At 39.0% G+C, this 20,000-nt stretch overlaps 1 protein-coding gene, 1 long non-coding RNA gene and 2 pseudogenes across 2 annotated transcripts in view; 1 reads left to right on the plus strand and 3 right to left on the minus strand.

Moving 5' to 3' along the window:
• LOC109069350 overlaps window positions 1-1,793 on the minus strand; it is an 8,661-nt pseudogene extending 6,868 nt beyond the window's left edge.
• A 3,693-nt stretch (window positions 1,794-5,486) lies between these two features.
• LOC109080270 lies at window positions 5,487-15,992 on the minus strand (annotated as a pseudogene).
• A 2,258-nt stretch (window positions 15,993-18,250) lies between these two features.
• LOC122137540 lies at window positions 18,251-18,967 on the plus strand. The gene is made up of 2 exons (XR_006154932.1): window positions 18,251-18,344; window positions 18,642-18,967. It is a non-coding gene; the product is annotated as an uncharacterized LOC122137540 (long non-coding RNA).
• Window positions 18,968-19,455: 488 nt separating this feature from the next.
• The window catches only part of bglapl (bone gamma-carboxyglutamate (gla) protein, like), a 1,390-nt gene continuing 845 nt past the window's right edge, over window positions 19,456-20,000 (minus strand). Inside the window, 1 exon segment of the mRNA XM_042725182.1 lies at window positions 19,456-19,645. Coding sequence (XP_042581116.1) covers window positions 19,543-19,645 — 103 coding nt within the window. The 3' untranslated portion in view covers window positions 19,456-19,542.

Consider the following 20,000-nt stretch of genomic DNA (forward strand, 5'->3'; position numbering starts at 1 on the left):
GAGAAGCACTGAGGTCTTCCTGTGGGTTTCTGCCAAAATAAAACAAGAACTCATAAAAAGCATGACAATGATAATAATATTTACAACAGCTCTATTAATACATTATAACATTCACACATAGTGCTCAAATTAATATCTACTGTTTAAAAGAAGTCTCTTCTGATCAGCAACTCTGCATTTATTTGTACAGTTAAAAACATAAAAACAGTAATATTGTGTACAATTTTAAACAGCTGTTTTCTATGTGAATCTCTGTTAAAGTGTAATTTATTTCTGTGATGTGCAGCTGTATTTTCAGCATCTTTTCTAGTGTTTTGTGTCACATGATCTTCAGAAATCCTTCTAATATGATGATTTACTGCTCAAAGTGTCCAGTTCTCCTTCTTTAGCCAATCACATGCCTGATACAAGTTATTCATTTTAAGTTAATCTGTGCTTTGTTGCTGTAATGTCTTCTAAAATGTTAAAAAAAATGTTTAGTGTTAAATGCTACAACAAAAATTGCTGTTTTGTAGTTTATTTTTTATTTGAAAAGCAAGAAAAAAATTACAGTTAAAAGCACATTTTGGCTATTTAATTTATGCAATAGTGAAAAAAATGGCAAAATACATGAGGGGGGGGCAGAGTTTCATTTTGTTCAGTTCTGGTCAAGGTTTTAATTGCGGTGCATCTGTAACTTCTAGAACTGAAATGCAGGCATCGCTCTACAGAACTCTCTCGAGACACACACCTCTGTAGAGATGATCCTCACAGTGTTTCTTCTTCTGAAGCTCACCGCCGCTGTAAAAGACATCAGCGTCCTGCGGAGAGCACAGTTCAGTTTCTACACAACACACACACGCTGATCTCTGAGATGAAGATGATGATGATGATGATGTACCTTGAGCCATTTCTTGGAGGTGTTGCGCACCTCTGCGTCGATGATCTCTTCTTCTCTCAGCAGATCTTTGTAGGATCTTCTCTTTTCTCTCTGACTGCGGCCGGCGACCAGACTCACCTCACCCTCCATCTACACACACACACACACACACACAGGTTATATAGGCACCTCACTTTCCATAAGTTTGTGAACCCTTTGAACATATATATAGATGTCTGCAATGATTACTCACAAACTATGGTCTGAACTCATTTAAGATCTAGTAACACACACACAGAGAGAGAGAGAGAGAGAGACAGACACACACACAGACACACAGACACACACACAGACACACACACAGACACACACACACACACACACACACACACACACACACACACACACACACACACACACACAGGACTGTTCTTTCACTGTTCTCTGAGGACAGTGTGTGGTGATTGACAGGTCTGTTTAAAGAGTTCATAAACTTCTTGCAACTGTATTTGTATTTACAGCACATTGTGTTTTGGTGCATGTGGGTTTGTATTTACATGAGTTTGATTGTATATATATATATATATATATGACCGTGCGCGTGTGTGTCGGTGTGTATTTGAGTGAGGATGAACGTGTTTGTGTTGTTGTTATCTTCTATGCTAACAGGCAAATCTTATAACGCTACTAGTGATTCACAGCATAGTTCAGATAAACCGAAGCGCTCTCAACTGAGAAACTAACCTCTACAGACCCATACCACCGCGATAAAATGTAATGTCATTCATTCAAACATAATTTGCGTCTATTACCTTCATCGAGTATCAAGCGTCTGCTGCCGCCATCTTGGCTCTACGCTGCGCGGTCAGTTTCGATCGTGTGACGTCACCTCGCACGCCAGCGCCTCCAGCGGACAGGCGCTGCTCGACGATCTGTAAAAATGATATATATATATATAGACAGTACATACCAAAAGTTTGGAAACATTACTATTTTTAATGTTTTTGAAAGAAGTTTCTTCTGCTCATCAAGCCTGCATTTATTTGATCAAAAATACAGAAAAAAATGTAATATTGTGATATATTATTACAATTTAAAATCATTTTTTAAATTTATCATACTTTAAATTATCATTTATTTCTGTGATGCAAAGCTGAATTTTTAGGATCATTATCACATGATCCTTTAGAAATCATTCTAATATGATGATTCATTATCAAGTTGGAAACAGTTTCTGCTGCTTAATATTTTTTCAGAACATGTGATAAAAAAAACTTTTTTAGGATACTTTGATGAATAAAAAGTAGAAAAAAAAAAAAAAAAAAAAAAAAAAGAAGCTATGTTTTTAAATATAAAATATTTTGTAATAACAATATACCACTACTGGTCAGTAATTGTTTTGTCTTTCTTTTTTTTAAATAAAATCAATACTTTTATTCAGCAAGGATGTGTTAAATTGATAAAAAGCGATAGTAAAGAAAATATATTATTAGAATTTTTTTTTTTTTGAATAAATGCAGTTCTTTTTAACCTTTTTTTCATCAAATATATCAGACAGCAGAACTGTTTCCAACACTCATAATAAATCGAAGAATATAAGAATGATTTCTAAATGATCATGTGATAGACTGGATGTTACATGTGACACTGAAGGCTGGAGTAATGATGCTGAAAATTCAGCTTTGCATCACAGGAATAAATTATTTTTTTTAAAGTATATTCAAATAGAAAACTATTATTTTAAGTTGTAATAATATTTCACAATATTACAGTTTTTTCTGTAGTTTTTGATCAAATAAATTCAGGCTTGATGAGCAGAAGAGACTTCTTTCAAAAAACATTAAAAATAGTAATGTTTCCAAACTTTTGGTATGTACTGTCTATATATATATATATATATATATATTCTTTCATATATAAATCGCTGCAGTTAGCTAAATAAAATACTATTTTACGAAGTATTTTCACTGCTTGTATTTCATGAATGAGGCCCAGCGCATGCAGCATTATCCTGAAATAACACACGCAGGTAAATACCTTACAAACAATACTCTCCTCCTGATCTAAATATCTGCATTTAAATATGGATATGTTACAGAACTGTGGATTTCTCTGATAAAGTTTCAGTGACGCACTGATTTACTTCGCCGACAAGATTCCTGCTAACCAGTGTTGGGCTGTAGGTTAACTAGTTAACCTAGCTAATGGAGTTACCTAATTTAATTACAAAATAAATGTAACTGCAATCAGTTATAGTTACTGAGAAAAAAAAGTGTGATTAAATAATTACAGTTACTTGTAAATGATAAAATGTTTAGTATTACAAAGGGGGGTTACATCTGGATATTCTCTCTCTCTCTCTCACACATCTTCTTCTTCTTCACACACACACACACACACACACACACACACACACACACACACACACACACACACACACACACACACTCTCTCTCACACACACTCTCTCTCTCTCTCACACACACACACACACACACACACACACACACTCTCTCTCACACACACTCTCTCTCTCTCTCACACACACACACACACACACACACACACACTCTCTCTCTCACACACACTCTCTCTCTCTCTCACTCACACACACACACACACACACACACTCCCTCTCACACACACACTCTCTTCCTCTCTTCCTCAGGTGAAGGAGTGTGTGAGGTGCTGTGCTGTGTGTTTGTGATTCTGGTCCGGATGCTCTATGCTTTTTAAACCAGTTTAATATGTCACACAATTTGTAGACAATGTGTTAATCATGCCATTAATAATAAAAATGTGATTATATGTTTATCATTATATAGTTCAGAATACTTACAGATGCCAAACTCCTTTTTTCAGTCAACCAATAGGTTGCTGTCCTCATTTATATGGGGGGGGGCAAAAAGCCAAGAATACGCAGGGAGTTTCTTGAAAGAACGAAAAAGAACGGAGGACTGGCTCTCCCAAATTTGCTAAATTATTATTGGGCAGCAAATTTACAAAAAATGATTTATTGGTTTCAGTCCCCACATATAGAATGGTGTGAAGCGGAGGCTAATTCTTGCAAATCAACCTCATTGTTGGTGCTGATTACAATGAAGTCACCATTCTCACCATCACAGTTTTCCTCAAGTCCAGTTGTAATTTTGAATCTCAAAATATATAATCAGTTTAGACAAGCATTTCAACTCGCAGACTTTTCCTTGGAAACCCCCATATGTAATAATCATCATGCCAAGCTAGATGCTACTTTCAGGCAATGGCAGGACTTGGGCATAGTTAAATGCAGTGACTTTTTCATTGACAATATTTTTGCCAATTACAATGATCTGATTCAAAAATGTAATCTTCAAAAGTCAGATTTTTTTCGTTATCTTCAGGTTCGACACTTTGTTCAGGCCCATTGCTCTGTGTTTCCTCAAATGCCCTCTGAATCAGGGTTGGACTTGGTTCTTAAGACCCCTACACATCTCAAGGGCCTCATTTCCAAAATATATAACTTAATTATGACATTCCAAAATAGATCACTAGAGAAAATCAAAACAGAATGGATAGGAGAGTTGGGAATTGACATATCTGAAGACACTTGTGACAAAGCTGTTGACAGAATAAATAAGACTTCATCTTGTGCACGACTCAATCTGATTCAGATGAAAGTTCACTATAGTAAAACCAAACAGGCTAAACTATACCCAAATATAGATGAAACGTGATCGTTGCAATGCATTTAAGGCAGATCTAACCCATATGTTCTGGTCACGTACTAAACTGAGACAATTTTGGTCTTCAATATTTGAATTTTTAAACTCAACATTTAATTTAAGAATTCAGCCTAACCCAATAATGGCTTTGTTTGGAGTTACAGGTGACGACATTCACATAACTAAAGATTAAGAAAATTCCTTGGCATTTGCAACATTAATAGCTAGAAGAAGAATTATTTTAGAGTGGAAATCACCAATGCCACCTAAATTGTCACTATGGATTAGTGATGGATGGATAATCTAATATTTTCTAAGAGGATCAACCAGAACATTTTACAAAACATGGGATCTTTTAATAATCTATATCGAGAAGAATGTACTCCTCCAACTTTGAACCAACCGATACTTTCAGACACAATCATTTAGTAACCACATATATATGCCTTTGTATTATTAATACTATATTTTTGTAATAAAATCTGTTTAAGGATTCATTGTTACTGAATGTCGTATTATTTCTTGGCTTGATTTTATCATCTCAAATGTAACTCGTGGTTCTGACATGTTTAAGACTAATATCCAGTTTCTCATGATTACTGTATAATAGTGCATATATTCACATAGGAATTTCTTCTTTTATCCACTGATCTTACCTGCAGCCGTGTAATAAGACCTGGCAACACAAGAATAATTCCCAGTATTGTTAGTTTTTAATGTAATAAAGTCTCAATCACACCAAGGACCACAAGAAGATTTTAATAATCACTCTAATAGTGAAGTCCACTCCACGGCTGTAACAATAACAACAATACTGGAATCACTATCAAAACTATTTCTTTTTCCAGCTGAAGAGCATTAAAACACAAGGGCCTAGTTTTGGTTTGAACACTGAGGGGTTGAGAGGGAGTCCCGGGTCACGCTCACTCATAAAGTTAATTTATTTGATTGTTTGCTTATATATCTATTTGTGAAATGGTCTTTTGTGCTATCTATGCAAAGTTGGTTGATAACATAACTGCAACAAAATAACATCATGGTTAACAATTACTTGCTTACATAGGATACACACACACACACACACACACATACACACACACATATATATATATATAGCACATGTATTTTATATTATTGAGGCACTTATATGCTATAGTTTGACAGAATGTTCTACTTCAACATGGGAAGTCAATCTAACTTTACTTTACATTTTCTTATATTTCTATTGTTAATTTCCTGTTCCTTAACAGTTCGTCAGGCTCTTAATGATTTAATCTGTGCCCTCTTTTGGAATATCTGAAGCATGTACCATAGTTCTTAACTTAGCATTAACCATAGTTCTTAACGTAGCATTTGTTATAATAAGACAAGCCTATTAATCATCAACAGACCAATAATGTTATTTATCACCCCCCCAGCATTTAAAGTGACGGAGGACAAAACTGCAGATCATAAATACTACAGAGAACATTAAAGTTATCTGTAAATCTGACTCTCCATCACATATTCTTCATATCTGCTTTGGACATGAGTTTGAGCAAATGGCCGAATTTTAATATTTCAGAGAAAAAAATACAAACAAACCACATTATGTACAGATTGGCTGCTTGTGATGCTTTATGATTTGTCAGATGATCACATATGAATTACTGCTGCACAACATTAAAGGACACAATCTGAGACACACATGAGCATTATATAGTGTCTATTCAACATGATGACATTCAGTGGCAGTCTTTCTTATCTTCATGGTTAATTTACAACATAAGTTAATGCTTCTTACACTCGTTAATACAAATTAACTTACACAGGCAACAGTGATTGCGTATTGGTTGTTTTTATGAGTGTTCTCAAGCTTCTCACACATCAAGGCCCAAACGGAGTGTTAGAAACAAACCCCAAGTGAAATGAAGAAGAGGATTTGCTGCTCAGAGTCTGAAGATCTGCTCCTGTGCCGTCTTCATCGAGGGAAGATGATCTGCAGCTTCGGCTCTTCCTGCTAAAAACTGATCAAACTCTGGCAGCCAGAACAGAGAGAGCAGATGAATGCATGACAGTGTGTGTGGATCAGATAGAGGAGTAATAAACCTCAGCAGACCTCACCTTCACTGGTCACTCCCTCGCGGTCATCGACATCCGGCTGAAAAACAGCACACACACAGGCTGTGTTCAGTGTATTTGAAATGACTTGCTCTTGGATTCATCCGATCGTAATTGCTTTGATCGATGTGTATATTTTTCTACATATGAATTAATGTCTTTGTCTTTTGTTCAAATGTTTAAATGTTGAATTATGTGTGCTGAATGTCTTGGCCAGGACTCTTCTAGTTTTATTTCCTGGTAAAATAAAGGTTAAAAACACACAGTCGAATTCTAGCACACTACAGTCTACTACCCACTATCACTTAAAAACGAGCTGGAACCAGTAGGTATTAATCTATGATCAAATCAGCCAGTAGTATGTGACTATGATGTCATCATTTCAAAACGTAGCGTATGAATGGCATCCATTGATCATCATAAATATGTCACTACTTGTTCATTCGTCATTATAGGACGTTATAGGACGCAGTGTTCAGAGCAGTGAGCTCCGCTGTATTCTCAGAAGCATCCTGTGCACAGTGCACACTGCGGGATAGTGAGAGTGGTGTGCTAGCTGTGACTCAGACTGTAACCCTGCAGTGCTGTGACTCCAGCAGATGTGAAGAGTGTTAAAGCAGTGAATCGAACTCTCTTTACCATCTCTGCAGACAACCACCTCTCAATTTCGTCCATGGCTGAGCTGTGTGGAGCTGGAGCCTAACAACACAAAACATCACACAACGATCATCTGTGTGCAGAACTGATCCACTGATGATGCTAGAGCTGACTGCAGATTTAAATAGTGTCCATTCATCTCTCAGAACATGCAAATCACCCAGATCTGACCGATAACATCCAACCATCAGTGTTCAATCATCACACGAAGGCTTCAACAGGTTTAACAGTTCATCCAACATCCTCAGGCTCTTTAAGATCAGGATGAGTTTGTTTTTTCATCAGGTTTGTAGAAATGTAGCACTTGTAGCATCCCTTGCTGAGACACTGATGCAGTGCTACATTTCTCCAAATCTGATGAAGAAACAAACTCATCCTGATCTTGGATGGACTGGGGGTGAGCACATTTTGAGCAAACTGTCATTTTGGGTGAACTTTTTCTTTAAATCAGCCCCAAAAGCCTCATTTCACACCAGCTGCAAATAAATGCAAAGCATTATTGTAAATGAAACATTAGGCGGCTCTAAATTTCCATATGCTGTTCTGTGATTTGACATGTTTTTTCTGATCTTTGCTGCAGTTTGTCTCTCATTGAATCAGGTGTAGCGACGTCACAGAAACCCACCAGAGCCTCGCTGTAAATCCACTGAGACTGACGGAGCCAGTCGCTCTCAGCGCCCTTCACACACACAAACACACTCCAGCACGTCAAACACAGAGAGATACACGCGTGATCAGTGTGATGAGAGACACACGTGTGTACTGACCCCTGCTGTGACCTGCAGACGTGTGTCCAGAGCTTCAGCCAGACCCTCCACAGCGCCGGGAGCCTCGTAGCGCACACTGCACACACACACACACACACACACACACACACAGCATCAGATCTCACTTCACCTGAGCTCTAGGAGAAGACAATCTCCACAGACAATCATCAAACACAAACCTCTTCCTCTGTTCGGCCAGAGAGCTGCTCCTCATCTGAGCAAACATGTCAAACTCTTCATCTTCAGGCGCTGAGACACACACACACACACACACACACACACACAGTTTATATCCAGGTCTATCATCTCTTACACCGGATCAAGCTGCAGAACTGGATCTCTCTCACCTGAGCTGCATGTTTGGTCAGATGCAGGGCGGGGCTCGTGTTGATTGACAGCTGGAAGAGTGTTCTGATTGGGCAATGGAGACTCAGGGCTGAGGTCAATAAGGTTTGCCGTCTCAGTCTGGTCACAGAAATCCAATAACCATAAAATCATAGACATATAAAACAATCTTTACACATGTTATTATAAAACCATTTTAGTAAGATATTTACACAATGTGTGCTGAGTAGCTCCGCCCACAGTGAAATCTCATTGGTCCAAATCACGCTGCACGTGTATTTGGAGCGTGCCAAAAGTAAAAACATTTATTTCCTCCATTTCATTGCTTCCTTTTAATGATAACTTGTAAACCACTGGAAGACAAACCTGCTGTGAGCTATGAGATTGATAATTGACAGTTCATGCTTCTGTTGAAGCCAGCGCTCATTATTTCAACAACTGGATATTTTGTATTCTTTTTATAGAACTTCAAATGAATAGTTTTATATTTTTTCCCACAGTTTTTAAATTAGATTACACCATTCACAATGCTTCATGTAACTGTAGTTCTTTCCCTCATTGAGTTACTTACCTGTGTTTTACTTCTCTTCAAATCAAAGTTGGTAATGTAGTGATTCTCCTCGTAGCTGGTTTCTTTGGTTCGTGGTTTCTAAATTTTTATCAAATCCGATTCACTGGAAACGTGTCACTGATTAAGAGTCTGAGAGAAGAGATGAAGGTTTACCTGCGAGTCCTGCTGTTCTTCTGTGTTTGACCTCGGCATGTTCAGCCTGTTAAACCTTTAACCAGAGACAGAAGAGGTGTGTTAGTGTAGAGCTGGACGCAGCACTGGACGAGCCTCACGCTGCAGCCTCACTGACCTCTCATAGCGGATGAACGCGTTATTGAGATCATCATTGACCTGCAGAAGTTCTCCGATCATCTCATCCTCAGATAGATTGGGAATCAACTCCACAACCCTCTGCTGCATCTGCTTACACACCGAATACAGCTGCTGCTCACACACACACACACACACACACACACACACACACACACACACACACACACACACACACACACACATATATGTGAGACTTGAAACACAAGCACTAAACTGCTGGCTAACACACAGACACACACACACAGACACACACAAACACACACCTGCAGCAGCTCTGTGTCTGATGCTGACGTCTCTCCAGGTTTGACGTGATTCAGCATCTCGGTCATGACGCTCAGATTTCCTTTGACCAGATCCAGTTCAGATCTCAGCTTCTGCTTCTGGAGGACAGCAGTCAGAACAAACACTGACCACTTCAAACTCACTGAACCCCAGACCCCTGACCTCTAACCCCTGACAGCAGTGAGCGGCCGGGTGTGATCTGCCTTTACATCGCCTCTGATATTGATATTCATGCTTCTGAGCAGAACATAAGTAATACTGCGTTACAATTTTAGGTCTCATGTTCATAAATGGTCAACAGATTTACTAGCTATTGCCCTCCTCCACATGAAGTGAGATTATCTATATTCTCTTTCATGAGAACAGATTTGTGTTACAGATTTAATTTTTTAGCATTGCAAGCAAGCAACCTAGTAAAAAAAACAAAACAAATGCGTGACATTACGACTTAGACTAAGATGGAATGAAAATAATTAGATGGCTGAAATGTGTTCAACATGTTTGACAGCTCATCTTAACACCTCATGGAGCCTGTAAACAGTATAAATACATTTATATTTAATAAGTAGGGATGTAACAATTAATCGCGAGCTGGTTGACAATCGATTCAAAACGTTTGAGATGCTAAACAAATCATGATTCTTTTAGGGGTAACTTTAGGAGTTTATATGAATGTTTGTCTGAGGGGAACTTACGGTCTTTAGACAGTAAGAGAGAGAGATGGTTTAGATGGTATTTTTTATTTTCATCTGCTTCTGTATAATGCATATTAATAGTTGATAAGTGCAGCGCTGCTTTGTTTACAGCGGTAACCAAGGAAACGCTTTAAGCTCCACCTGCTGGCACCAGTTTGGGGCTTGTTTTAAAATTTCAATTTAGTTTTCTTATTTACATTTACATTATATTTAAAAAAAAAATCATTTAGCAGATGCTTTCATCCAAAGCAACTTAGAAATGAGGACAATAGAAGCAATCCAAACCAACAAAAGAGCAATGAAATGCAAGTGCTATATTAGTATATTATTATAGTGTTATATTTCAATTTCAAAAAGAAATGTGCAGCATTTTGTCCAAGCAATTAATTTATCATTTTTCTCATTTTGTAAAAATAAAATACAAAAATGTGAATCAAATCGCATTGTGAAATCGAAATCATGAATCAAATTGTGAGATGAGTGAATCATTACATCCCTAAATAAGCTAATTGTTAAAAATTTTATGTAATTAGTTCAGTTTAAACATTTTTCCTGTTCATTTTATAAAATTACCCCATCTCTACACTGTCTACATTTCGGTGATGACATTCTCATTAAGATATCAACCCCCAGGTTTTTAATAAATTTAATAAATAAATTTTTAATAAAACCTCATTGGGCGACACAGGGCTCTGCTGTCCGCTGGATTGTGGAGTATGTCTCGCTGGTGACGAGTCAGTGTGAGACAGGGATGGAGGTGAGGAAGACCCCTCGTTTTCCGGAATACTCTGAGAGAGAGAAAAAAAGAAAACATGTCAAAGGCATAGTTCACCAAAAAATTATCAATCTGTCATCATTTACTCAGCCTGATGTCATTCTGACCCTATGACATTATTTTTAGAGTAGGACACAAAGAGGACATTTATCAGAATGTTCTTGCTGCTCTTGTCACACTACGAAAGTGAAAAACTTTAAATTCTGTTATGATACTTTCATGGTGCTTTTTGAACCTCAGTGGCTCTAGTTCTCCTTCCACTTTCATTGTGTGGAAAACAGCACATTTCTCCTAGTGTTCCAACAGAGAAGGAAAATTATAGTGGGAAAGAATTAAAGTGGGAATTAAGAATAGTCCTTGTTGGTTTAATGGTCAGGAGTCCCAATATTTTTGTCCACATAGTGTATATACTGGACAATGAACATCCTGGACATTTTATTAATTTCCATGACTTTCCCAGATCTGGAAAGCCTGATTCTAAAATTCCCTGTTGTTAGGTACAAACAAAGAGAGCAGAGTTTTATTTCACATCAGTGTTTATGTTCTGGCTCATGTAAGCACTCAGAACAGGTCCTACACCAGTGGATCACCATCACTACACCAGTGGATCACCATCACTACACCAGTGAAATCACCATCACTACACCAGGGGATCACCATCACTACACCAGTGAAATCACCATCACTAAACCAGTGGATCACCATCACTACACCAGTGAAATGACCATCACTACACCAGTGAAGTCACGATCACTACACCAGGGGATCACCATCACTACACCAGTGAAATCACCATCACTACACCAGTGAAATCACCATCACTAAACCAGTGGGATCACCATCACTACACCAGTGGATGACCATCACTACACCAGTGAAATCACCATCACTACACCAGGGGATCACCATCACTACACCAGTGAAATCACGATCACTACACCAGGGGATCACCATCACTACACCAGTGAAATCACCATAACTACACCAGTGAAATCACCATCACTACACCAGGGGATCACCATCACTACACCAGGGGATCACTACACCAGGGGATCACCATCACTACACCAGTGAAATCACCATAACAACACCAGGGGATCACCATCACTAAACCAGTGGATCACCATCACTACACCAGTGAAATCACCATCACTACACCAGTGAAATCACCATCACTACACCAGTGAAATCACCATCACTACACCAGTGGATCACCATCACTAAACCAGTGAAATCACCATCACTACACCAGTGAAGTCACGATCACTACACCAGGGGATCACCATCACTACACCAGTGTAATCACCATAACTACCAGTGAATCACCATCACTACACCCAGGGAATCACCATCACTACACCAGGGGGATCACCATCACTACCCCAGTGGATCAGATCACTACACCAGGGGATCACCATCACTACACCAGTGAAATCACCATCACTACACCAGTGGATCACCATCACTAAACCAGTGGATCACCATCACTACACCAGTGAAATCACCATCACTTCACCAGTGGATCACCATCACTAAACCAGTGGATCACCATAACTACACCAGGGGATCGCCTTCACTACACCAGTGGATCAACATCACTACACCAGTGGATCACCATCACTACACCAGGGGATAGACATGGGTATAGCATTGACTACACCAGTGGATCACCGGGGATCACCATCACTACACCAGGGGATCGCCATCACTACAACCAGGGGATCACCATCACTACACCAGGGGATCACCATCATCACCAGGGGATCACTACACCAGGGGATCACCATCACTAAACTAGTGGAATCACCATCACTACACACCAGTGAAATCACCATCACTTCACCAGTGGATCGCCATCACTACACCAGGGGATCACCATCACTACACCAGGGGATCACCATAACTACACCAGGGGATCGCCATCACTACACCAGGGGATCACCATCACTACACCAGGGGATCAACACCAGGGGGATCACTACACCAGGGGATCACCATAACTACACCAGGGGATCACCATCACTAAACCAGTGGATCACTATAACTACACCAGGGGATCACCATCACTACAACCAGGGGATCACCATCACTACACCAGGGGGATCACCATCACTACACCAGGGGGATCACCATCACTACACCAGGGATCAATCAACACCAGGGGATCACCATCACTACACCAGTGGATCACCATCACCTACTAACCAGGGGATCACCATCACCACACCAGTGGATCACCATCACCCCATACACCAGGGGATCGCCATCACTACACCAGGGGATCAACATCACTACACCAGGTGATCACCATAACTACACCAGGGGATCAGCATCACTACACCAGGGGATCACCATCACTACACCAGGGGATCACTACAAACCAGGGGATCACCATCACTACACCAGGGGATCACTACACCAGGGGGATCACCATAACTACACCAGGGGATCACCATCACTACAACCAGTGGATCACCATAACTACACCAGGGGATCACTACACCAGGGGCGCACCATCACTACACCAGGGGATCACCATCACTACACCAGGGGATCACTACACCAGGGGATCACCATCACTACACCAGGGGATCACTACACCAGGGGATCACCATCACTACACCAGTGAAATCACCATCACTACACCAGTGGATCACCATCACTACACCAGGGGATCAGCATCACTAACTAACACTGTGGATTCTGTGAGCTTTACCCTGTTGGGCGTGTGGATGGGCGATAGAGAGTCCAGATCCGTCATGGGGAACTCCAAGCCTCTAGGCTTTGGATCTTCGTATAAGATCATCATTGAAGATAGAGACTCCAGACAGAGACGGATTGTTCCGGACGCCTGCAACACAGAGCCAACGTCAAGCTGATCAATCACAATCAATCAGAGCTGCGGTGAGAGCGTTTCACCTGGATGAGGCTCAGGACTCTGTCGTGAAGGATCATGGGAGGGTTGTTTTTGGGCAGAATCGCCCTGACCAGAACACCCTCCACAAACTATCTGGAACAGACGTAGACATGGAAACGATGGCCACAGTTCTTCACGCATGTCTCAAGAACCTGGAACACAGAACAACAGCTGTCTGAACTCGGTATGACACATACACACACGCTCTTGTAGAGGAAGTGATGTCACAGACACTCACGGTCAGAGCCAGCATCACCTCCCTGAAGTTCTTATTACCCACAATCCTCTTCTTTAAAGCTTTCACTGCATCTTTGGGTCTGTAAAGCAAAACAATCATTCAGACGACAAAGAGAATGAGCCAGTGTGTGTTTTTTGTGTAGTTGGTGTGATTGTGATGGTGCAGGACATGTGTTTCGTTTATTTTGTGATGTATCTTATGTTTAGGCTCCAGTCCTCCGTCTGAAGAGCAGCACTGGTGGCTTTCTCTGACACACAAATCCACATTCAACAGATTCATTTCATATGAAAATTAAATATGCAAAATAAAATCAGCAAAAAAAGCATAAATTATTCAACACCTCACAGAATAATAATTTTTTTGTTAAAAAAAGTTTTGTCACTCCGCTGTCATGTTTTTATTGATTGATTAGGGAGTCTGTCTGCCTGTCGTCTCACAGAGGAATGAAAGTTAAAGGGGTTTTCAGTTTGATGATATCAGGAGAAACATGACCTTAAACAATGACACACATAAGAGCAGCGTCGTTTGTAACTGTAATGCATCTCATCCGCTTCAAGTTATTTTTACTGCACAGCTTGTTATGCTGCTTAATATTGCAAGCTGGTATTTCTTACCATATTATTTTAATTTATTAAACACAGGTTTGTAGCACAAATAGTTTTGTTTACTGCTCTTTGTTATTCTTCTAGTTTTTTCAACAGCTAATGAATCGGATGTCTTGAACATTCACACAAAATAACTTGCAAGTGTGGCAAAATAAAGTGATGAGATGAATGAAATGTGCAAGTCAAAGTCAAAAGCAATTTACTTATCCCTCATTTTTAGTTTCATAATTATTTGATATAAAAAAGATCAATCTCTTTACAAACATAAAACACATTCATTCGGTATACTGTAAAATTAACTGAGAAAGTACATTAATACCTTTTTTTTAGTTTTATTTTTTTAGTGACAAATTTATATGGTTTGGAAAAATAAATATTGTTTGAAAATGTCAACATTCCACAACATTTTATTAACAAAATCCACAGATCACATTCTTTATTTCTATTCCTGTTGATCCAAACCACGTGATTAAAGCAAACATGGGCTTCACTCAGCCGAGATCGCGCGCGCACACACACACAAAACACTCAAATAAACAAACACACAAACACACACACACTCAAACAAACAAACAAACACGCACGCACGCACACAAACACGCTCTCTCTCTCTCTCTCTACACTCAAAGTCAGCTGCTTTTGACCACATTCTTTTTGAGGTGCATTTGTTACACCTTTAAGGTGAAAAAGAAAAACATACACTGAGAAAGTGAAAAGAGGATTATTTCGTTTAACTGTTTTGTTCAAGCTTTCTGACACAGTTCCGGAGCACAATGAACTTTGGCCGTTTATGACAGTAAATGTGTGCTGGTTATGTGACTTGATGAACGCTTCTGTACGTGATCACCTTTAATACAGTCTCAGCTGACTCTGATTAAACATCATCATCCTCGTCACACTGACTCTTCTGTACTGATATTAGTCTTCTCCATCACTGACCAGCGTTTAGCGCTCCAGGACGCTTCTTATAAAGTTACTAAGCGAATAAACACGCCAACTATAATCAGCGTAAAACACTTACGGATCCGCTGTCCTACAGGAGACGAGAACGCGCTGCCGATGAGAAACTCCATCTGTGACCTGAATCCTGCGTGCGCGCACCCGTCAGACTGAACCATGAACGCGCGCTCACGCGGATCGATATCAAGTATCGCGTGAATAATGAAACGAGCGATTCATTTCATAATGGAATATAGAGCTCCGAACCGGGAAACTAACAACGAACTTTCTTCTTAATCTTTTGTGTTTTATTAACGTCTACACCTACCCTTACAATCATGCAAAAATAGTATCCTAATTACTGATGTACAGTGTGACAACAAAATTACGCTGTATTGATGTGCGCATGCGCAGTAGTTTCAGTTGCGTATGCCTTCTAGCCTTAACCACTCTGTGTCTGAACAAACATTCTGGGCCCATATTCAAAAAACATCTTCAGGCTAAAAGTAGCTCATAACTCACCGATTTAGGTGAAAATCTTAAAAATAAATTTAATTTAGCGCTGAAACTAGCTCGTAAATCTGAAACATTAGAGCGGTGAAGGGACTCCTAAGTCACTAAGACCAAGCCACAAACTATCCCTATGCTGAAAGAAAACAATACAAACCATCACAAAAGTTCTACATGGTTTCCCACTACAAATACCATTAAAAACCATCAACACAAATTAAAACCATTAAATTATTCTATTCCTGTTTGATCCAAACCACGTGATTTAAGCAAACATGGCTTTACTCAGCCGAGGAGCGCGAACACCACACACATTAAAACCAATACTCAAATAAACCAAACACACAAACACAAACACACACACACATCAAAACAAACAACAAACACGCACGCACGCACACCACACACACACACACTCTCTCTCTCTCTCTCTCATGTGACTGTCAGCTGCTTTTGACCACATTCTTTTTGAGGAGCTTTTGTTACATTAATGTGAAAAAGAAAAACATACAGTAAGAAAGAGAAAAGAGGATTTTTTTGTTTATTTTTTTTGTTAGTTTTTTTTGAGATTTTTCCGGAGCACAATGAACTTTGGCCGTTTATGACAGTAAATGTGTGCTGGTTATGTGACTTGATGAACGCTTCTGTACGTGATCACCTTTAAACTCTGATTAAACATCATCATCCTCGTCACACTGACTCTTCTGTACTGATATTAGTCTTCTCCATCACTGACCAGCGTTTAGCGCTCCAGGAAGCTTCTTATAAAGTTACTAAGCGAATAAACACGCCAACTATAATCAGCGTAAAACACTTACGGATCCGCTGTCCTACAGGAGACGAGAACGCGCTGCCGATGAGAAACTCCATCTGTGACCTGAATCCTGCGTGCGCGCACCCGTCAGACTGAACCATGAACGCGCGCTCACGCGGATCGATATCAAGTATCGCGTGAATAATGAAACGAGCGATTCATTTCATAATGGAATAGAGCTCCGACCGGAAACTAACAACGAACTTCTTCTTAATAGATTGTGTTTTATTAACGTCTACACCTACCCTTACAATCATGCAAAAATAGTATCCTAATTACTGATGTACAGTGTGACAAAAATTACGCTGTATTGATGTGCGCATGCGCAGTAGTTTCAGTTGCGTATGCCTTCTAGCCTTAACCAATCTGTGTCTGAACAAACATTCTGGGCCCATATTCAAAAAACATCTTCAGGCTAAAAGTAGCTCATAACTCACTGATTTAGGTGAAAATCTTAAAAATAATTTAATTTAGCGCTGAAACTAGCTCGTAAATCTGAAACGTTAGGAGCGGTGAAGGGGACTCCTAAGTCACTAAGACCAAGCCACAAGCTATCCTCCCTGCTGAAGAAAACAACACAAACCATCACAGAAGTTCTAATGGTTATACAAATACCATTAAAAACCATCAACTTTTAACAATTAAAACCATTAAATAATGGTTTTCTGTACTGTGTTTTGGGCCATATTCCACGAGGATTTATTGGTTTTAACAAGCCACCAATAGAAGGCGACCAATTCCCAGTACAGACCCACAGGGACCATTACTGTTTCCATTAAAACCAATACAAGTCCCATTAAAACCAACCATTACAAATCCTGTGACGGTTTCTATTGATATTTTCAGCAGGGATAAAATGCCTCGGAACATAAACATTTTAGAAACACTCTGCATTTATTTGCACACGTTTCCTACACTCTTTTCAGGTTGTGAATAGGTTTATCCCAACTCTAGAAAACTCTTAACAGCTAAAAACTTTTGACTGTGTTGTTTAGGTTAATGTCGTACTGGTCAGTGATTAAAAGTCTTTAATTAAAAGGACGGCCATGTCCTTTCTGCTTAATTGTTTAAGCACACAGAGAAATAATTGATCATACACTCTTTTAATTATGACTGTTTATATTTTTTATATCTTATATCTTTGTATATTTATTGTGGAATCTTATATATTGTATCTTTATTATAGCATATTCTCTATACAAGTATTTTGTGCACAATTAAATAAAACATTGACAAAAATGTCAACAGCTTCAGGTAACATGTCAATGAACAATCAGCACCTTTGTTCACAAAAACTAAGAGAAAATCATTTAAAAACTTCACTGCTATTTAACTCTTAGTGGTAAGTAATAAGTTTCCATATACTAGGCCACAGGCTTTAAAATAGAGCAGTTAAACACATTTCATAACACCGACACTCTTGCTCTTATATATTGTCTCAATATTATGGCATTATCTAACATGTAAATGCATATTTAACTGATTTCTCCCAGTGACAAAAAGGACAACAGCTTCAGGAAATCACCTACATGAAAATGTCAACAGCTTCAGGTAACATGTCAATGAACAGCTCATGTGTGACAGGAAAAATAATTCTGCCTTCAGTCAGTGTGTGAAATAGCACCTTTGATTCACAAAAACTAACAAAAAGAATCATTTACTACTTCAACAATCTATTTAACGTGTCTAAGTATATGTTTCATATCTATACACAGGCATAATATAGAGCAGTTAAACACATTTCACTAACACCGAGTCTAATTGCACTATAGTGTCTCAATCACTGGCATATGAACATGAAAAATCATATTTCACTGATTTCTCCCAGTGAAAGGACAACAAAACCTGAAATCACCTACATTAAGTTGTCTGGCGTATATTTATATTATGTTTTTTGGCAGTGAGAGGACAAACAAACCTGAAATCACCTACATTACATTTTATGGCATAAAAACACACTAAATGTCTTGATATTTTTTTACTGATTTCTCCCAGTGAGAGGAGTGTGAGAGAGAGAGAGAGAGAGAGAGAGTGTGTGTGTGTGTGTGTGAGCGAGTGTGTGAGAGAGAGTGAGAGAGAGAGAGAGAGAGAGTGTGTGTGTGTGTGTGTGTGTGTGTGTGAGAGAGAGAGAGTGTGTGTGTGTGTGTGTGTGCCTACTTAACCATATTTTGGGGACACATTTGAACCCAAAAGTGAGCAAAATCGGCAAAAAACTCCCTTTGGGGATGTCCTCATTTGTAAAACTGGTATAAAAATAAAGTAAACAAAGTTTTTTTTTTATTATTGTAAAAATGCAGAAAGTTTTCTGTAAGGGTTAAGGGTAGGTTTAGGTTATATAAAAACTATAGAAGTCTATGTAATGTCCCCATTTAGATAGCTAAGTAAACGTGTGTGTGTGTGTGTGTGTGTGTGTGTGAGTGTGTGTGTGTGTGTGTGTGTGTGTGTGTGTGTGTTAGTATGGGATTGGTCCATAATATGCCGTATAAGCTGCTATGATCCCGGTGGTTTCAGCCATGTGTTCACAGTCCAGATTCACTTCACACACCTCTCGCAAACTGAAGGACAGAGAGACAAAAACCCATGAGTCACACAAAATGTGCTTAGTATTGAGATAATAATAAGAATCTTAATAAGTATGTTTTTTCATAGGTAAATTATCAATAATGAGAATCACAACACACATGCTTCTTCATCAGTCAATTATCAATTCAGAATTCAGTTTGAATAATAGCTGTCAGCTGTTAAATTTAAGAACACAATTAGATTAAACCAATTTAGCTCAACCAGTTACCAAGCAATGCTTCATTTTGTTCAGTCTGTGGTTTAAAAAGATTGCATTAACAGTTAAAGAAAAACACTTAAGCAAAATAAGGTCAGGTAAAAGTGTCTGAATATTTTTTGCCCCCAAAT

Source organism: Cyprinus carpio, chromosome B6, assembly GCF_018340385.1.
Source record: "Cyprinus carpio isolate SPL01 chromosome B6, ASM1834038v1, whole genome shotgun sequence".
Taxonomy (NCBI): Eukaryota; Metazoa; Chordata; class Actinopteri; order Cypriniformes; family Cyprinidae; genus Cyprinus; species Cyprinus carpio.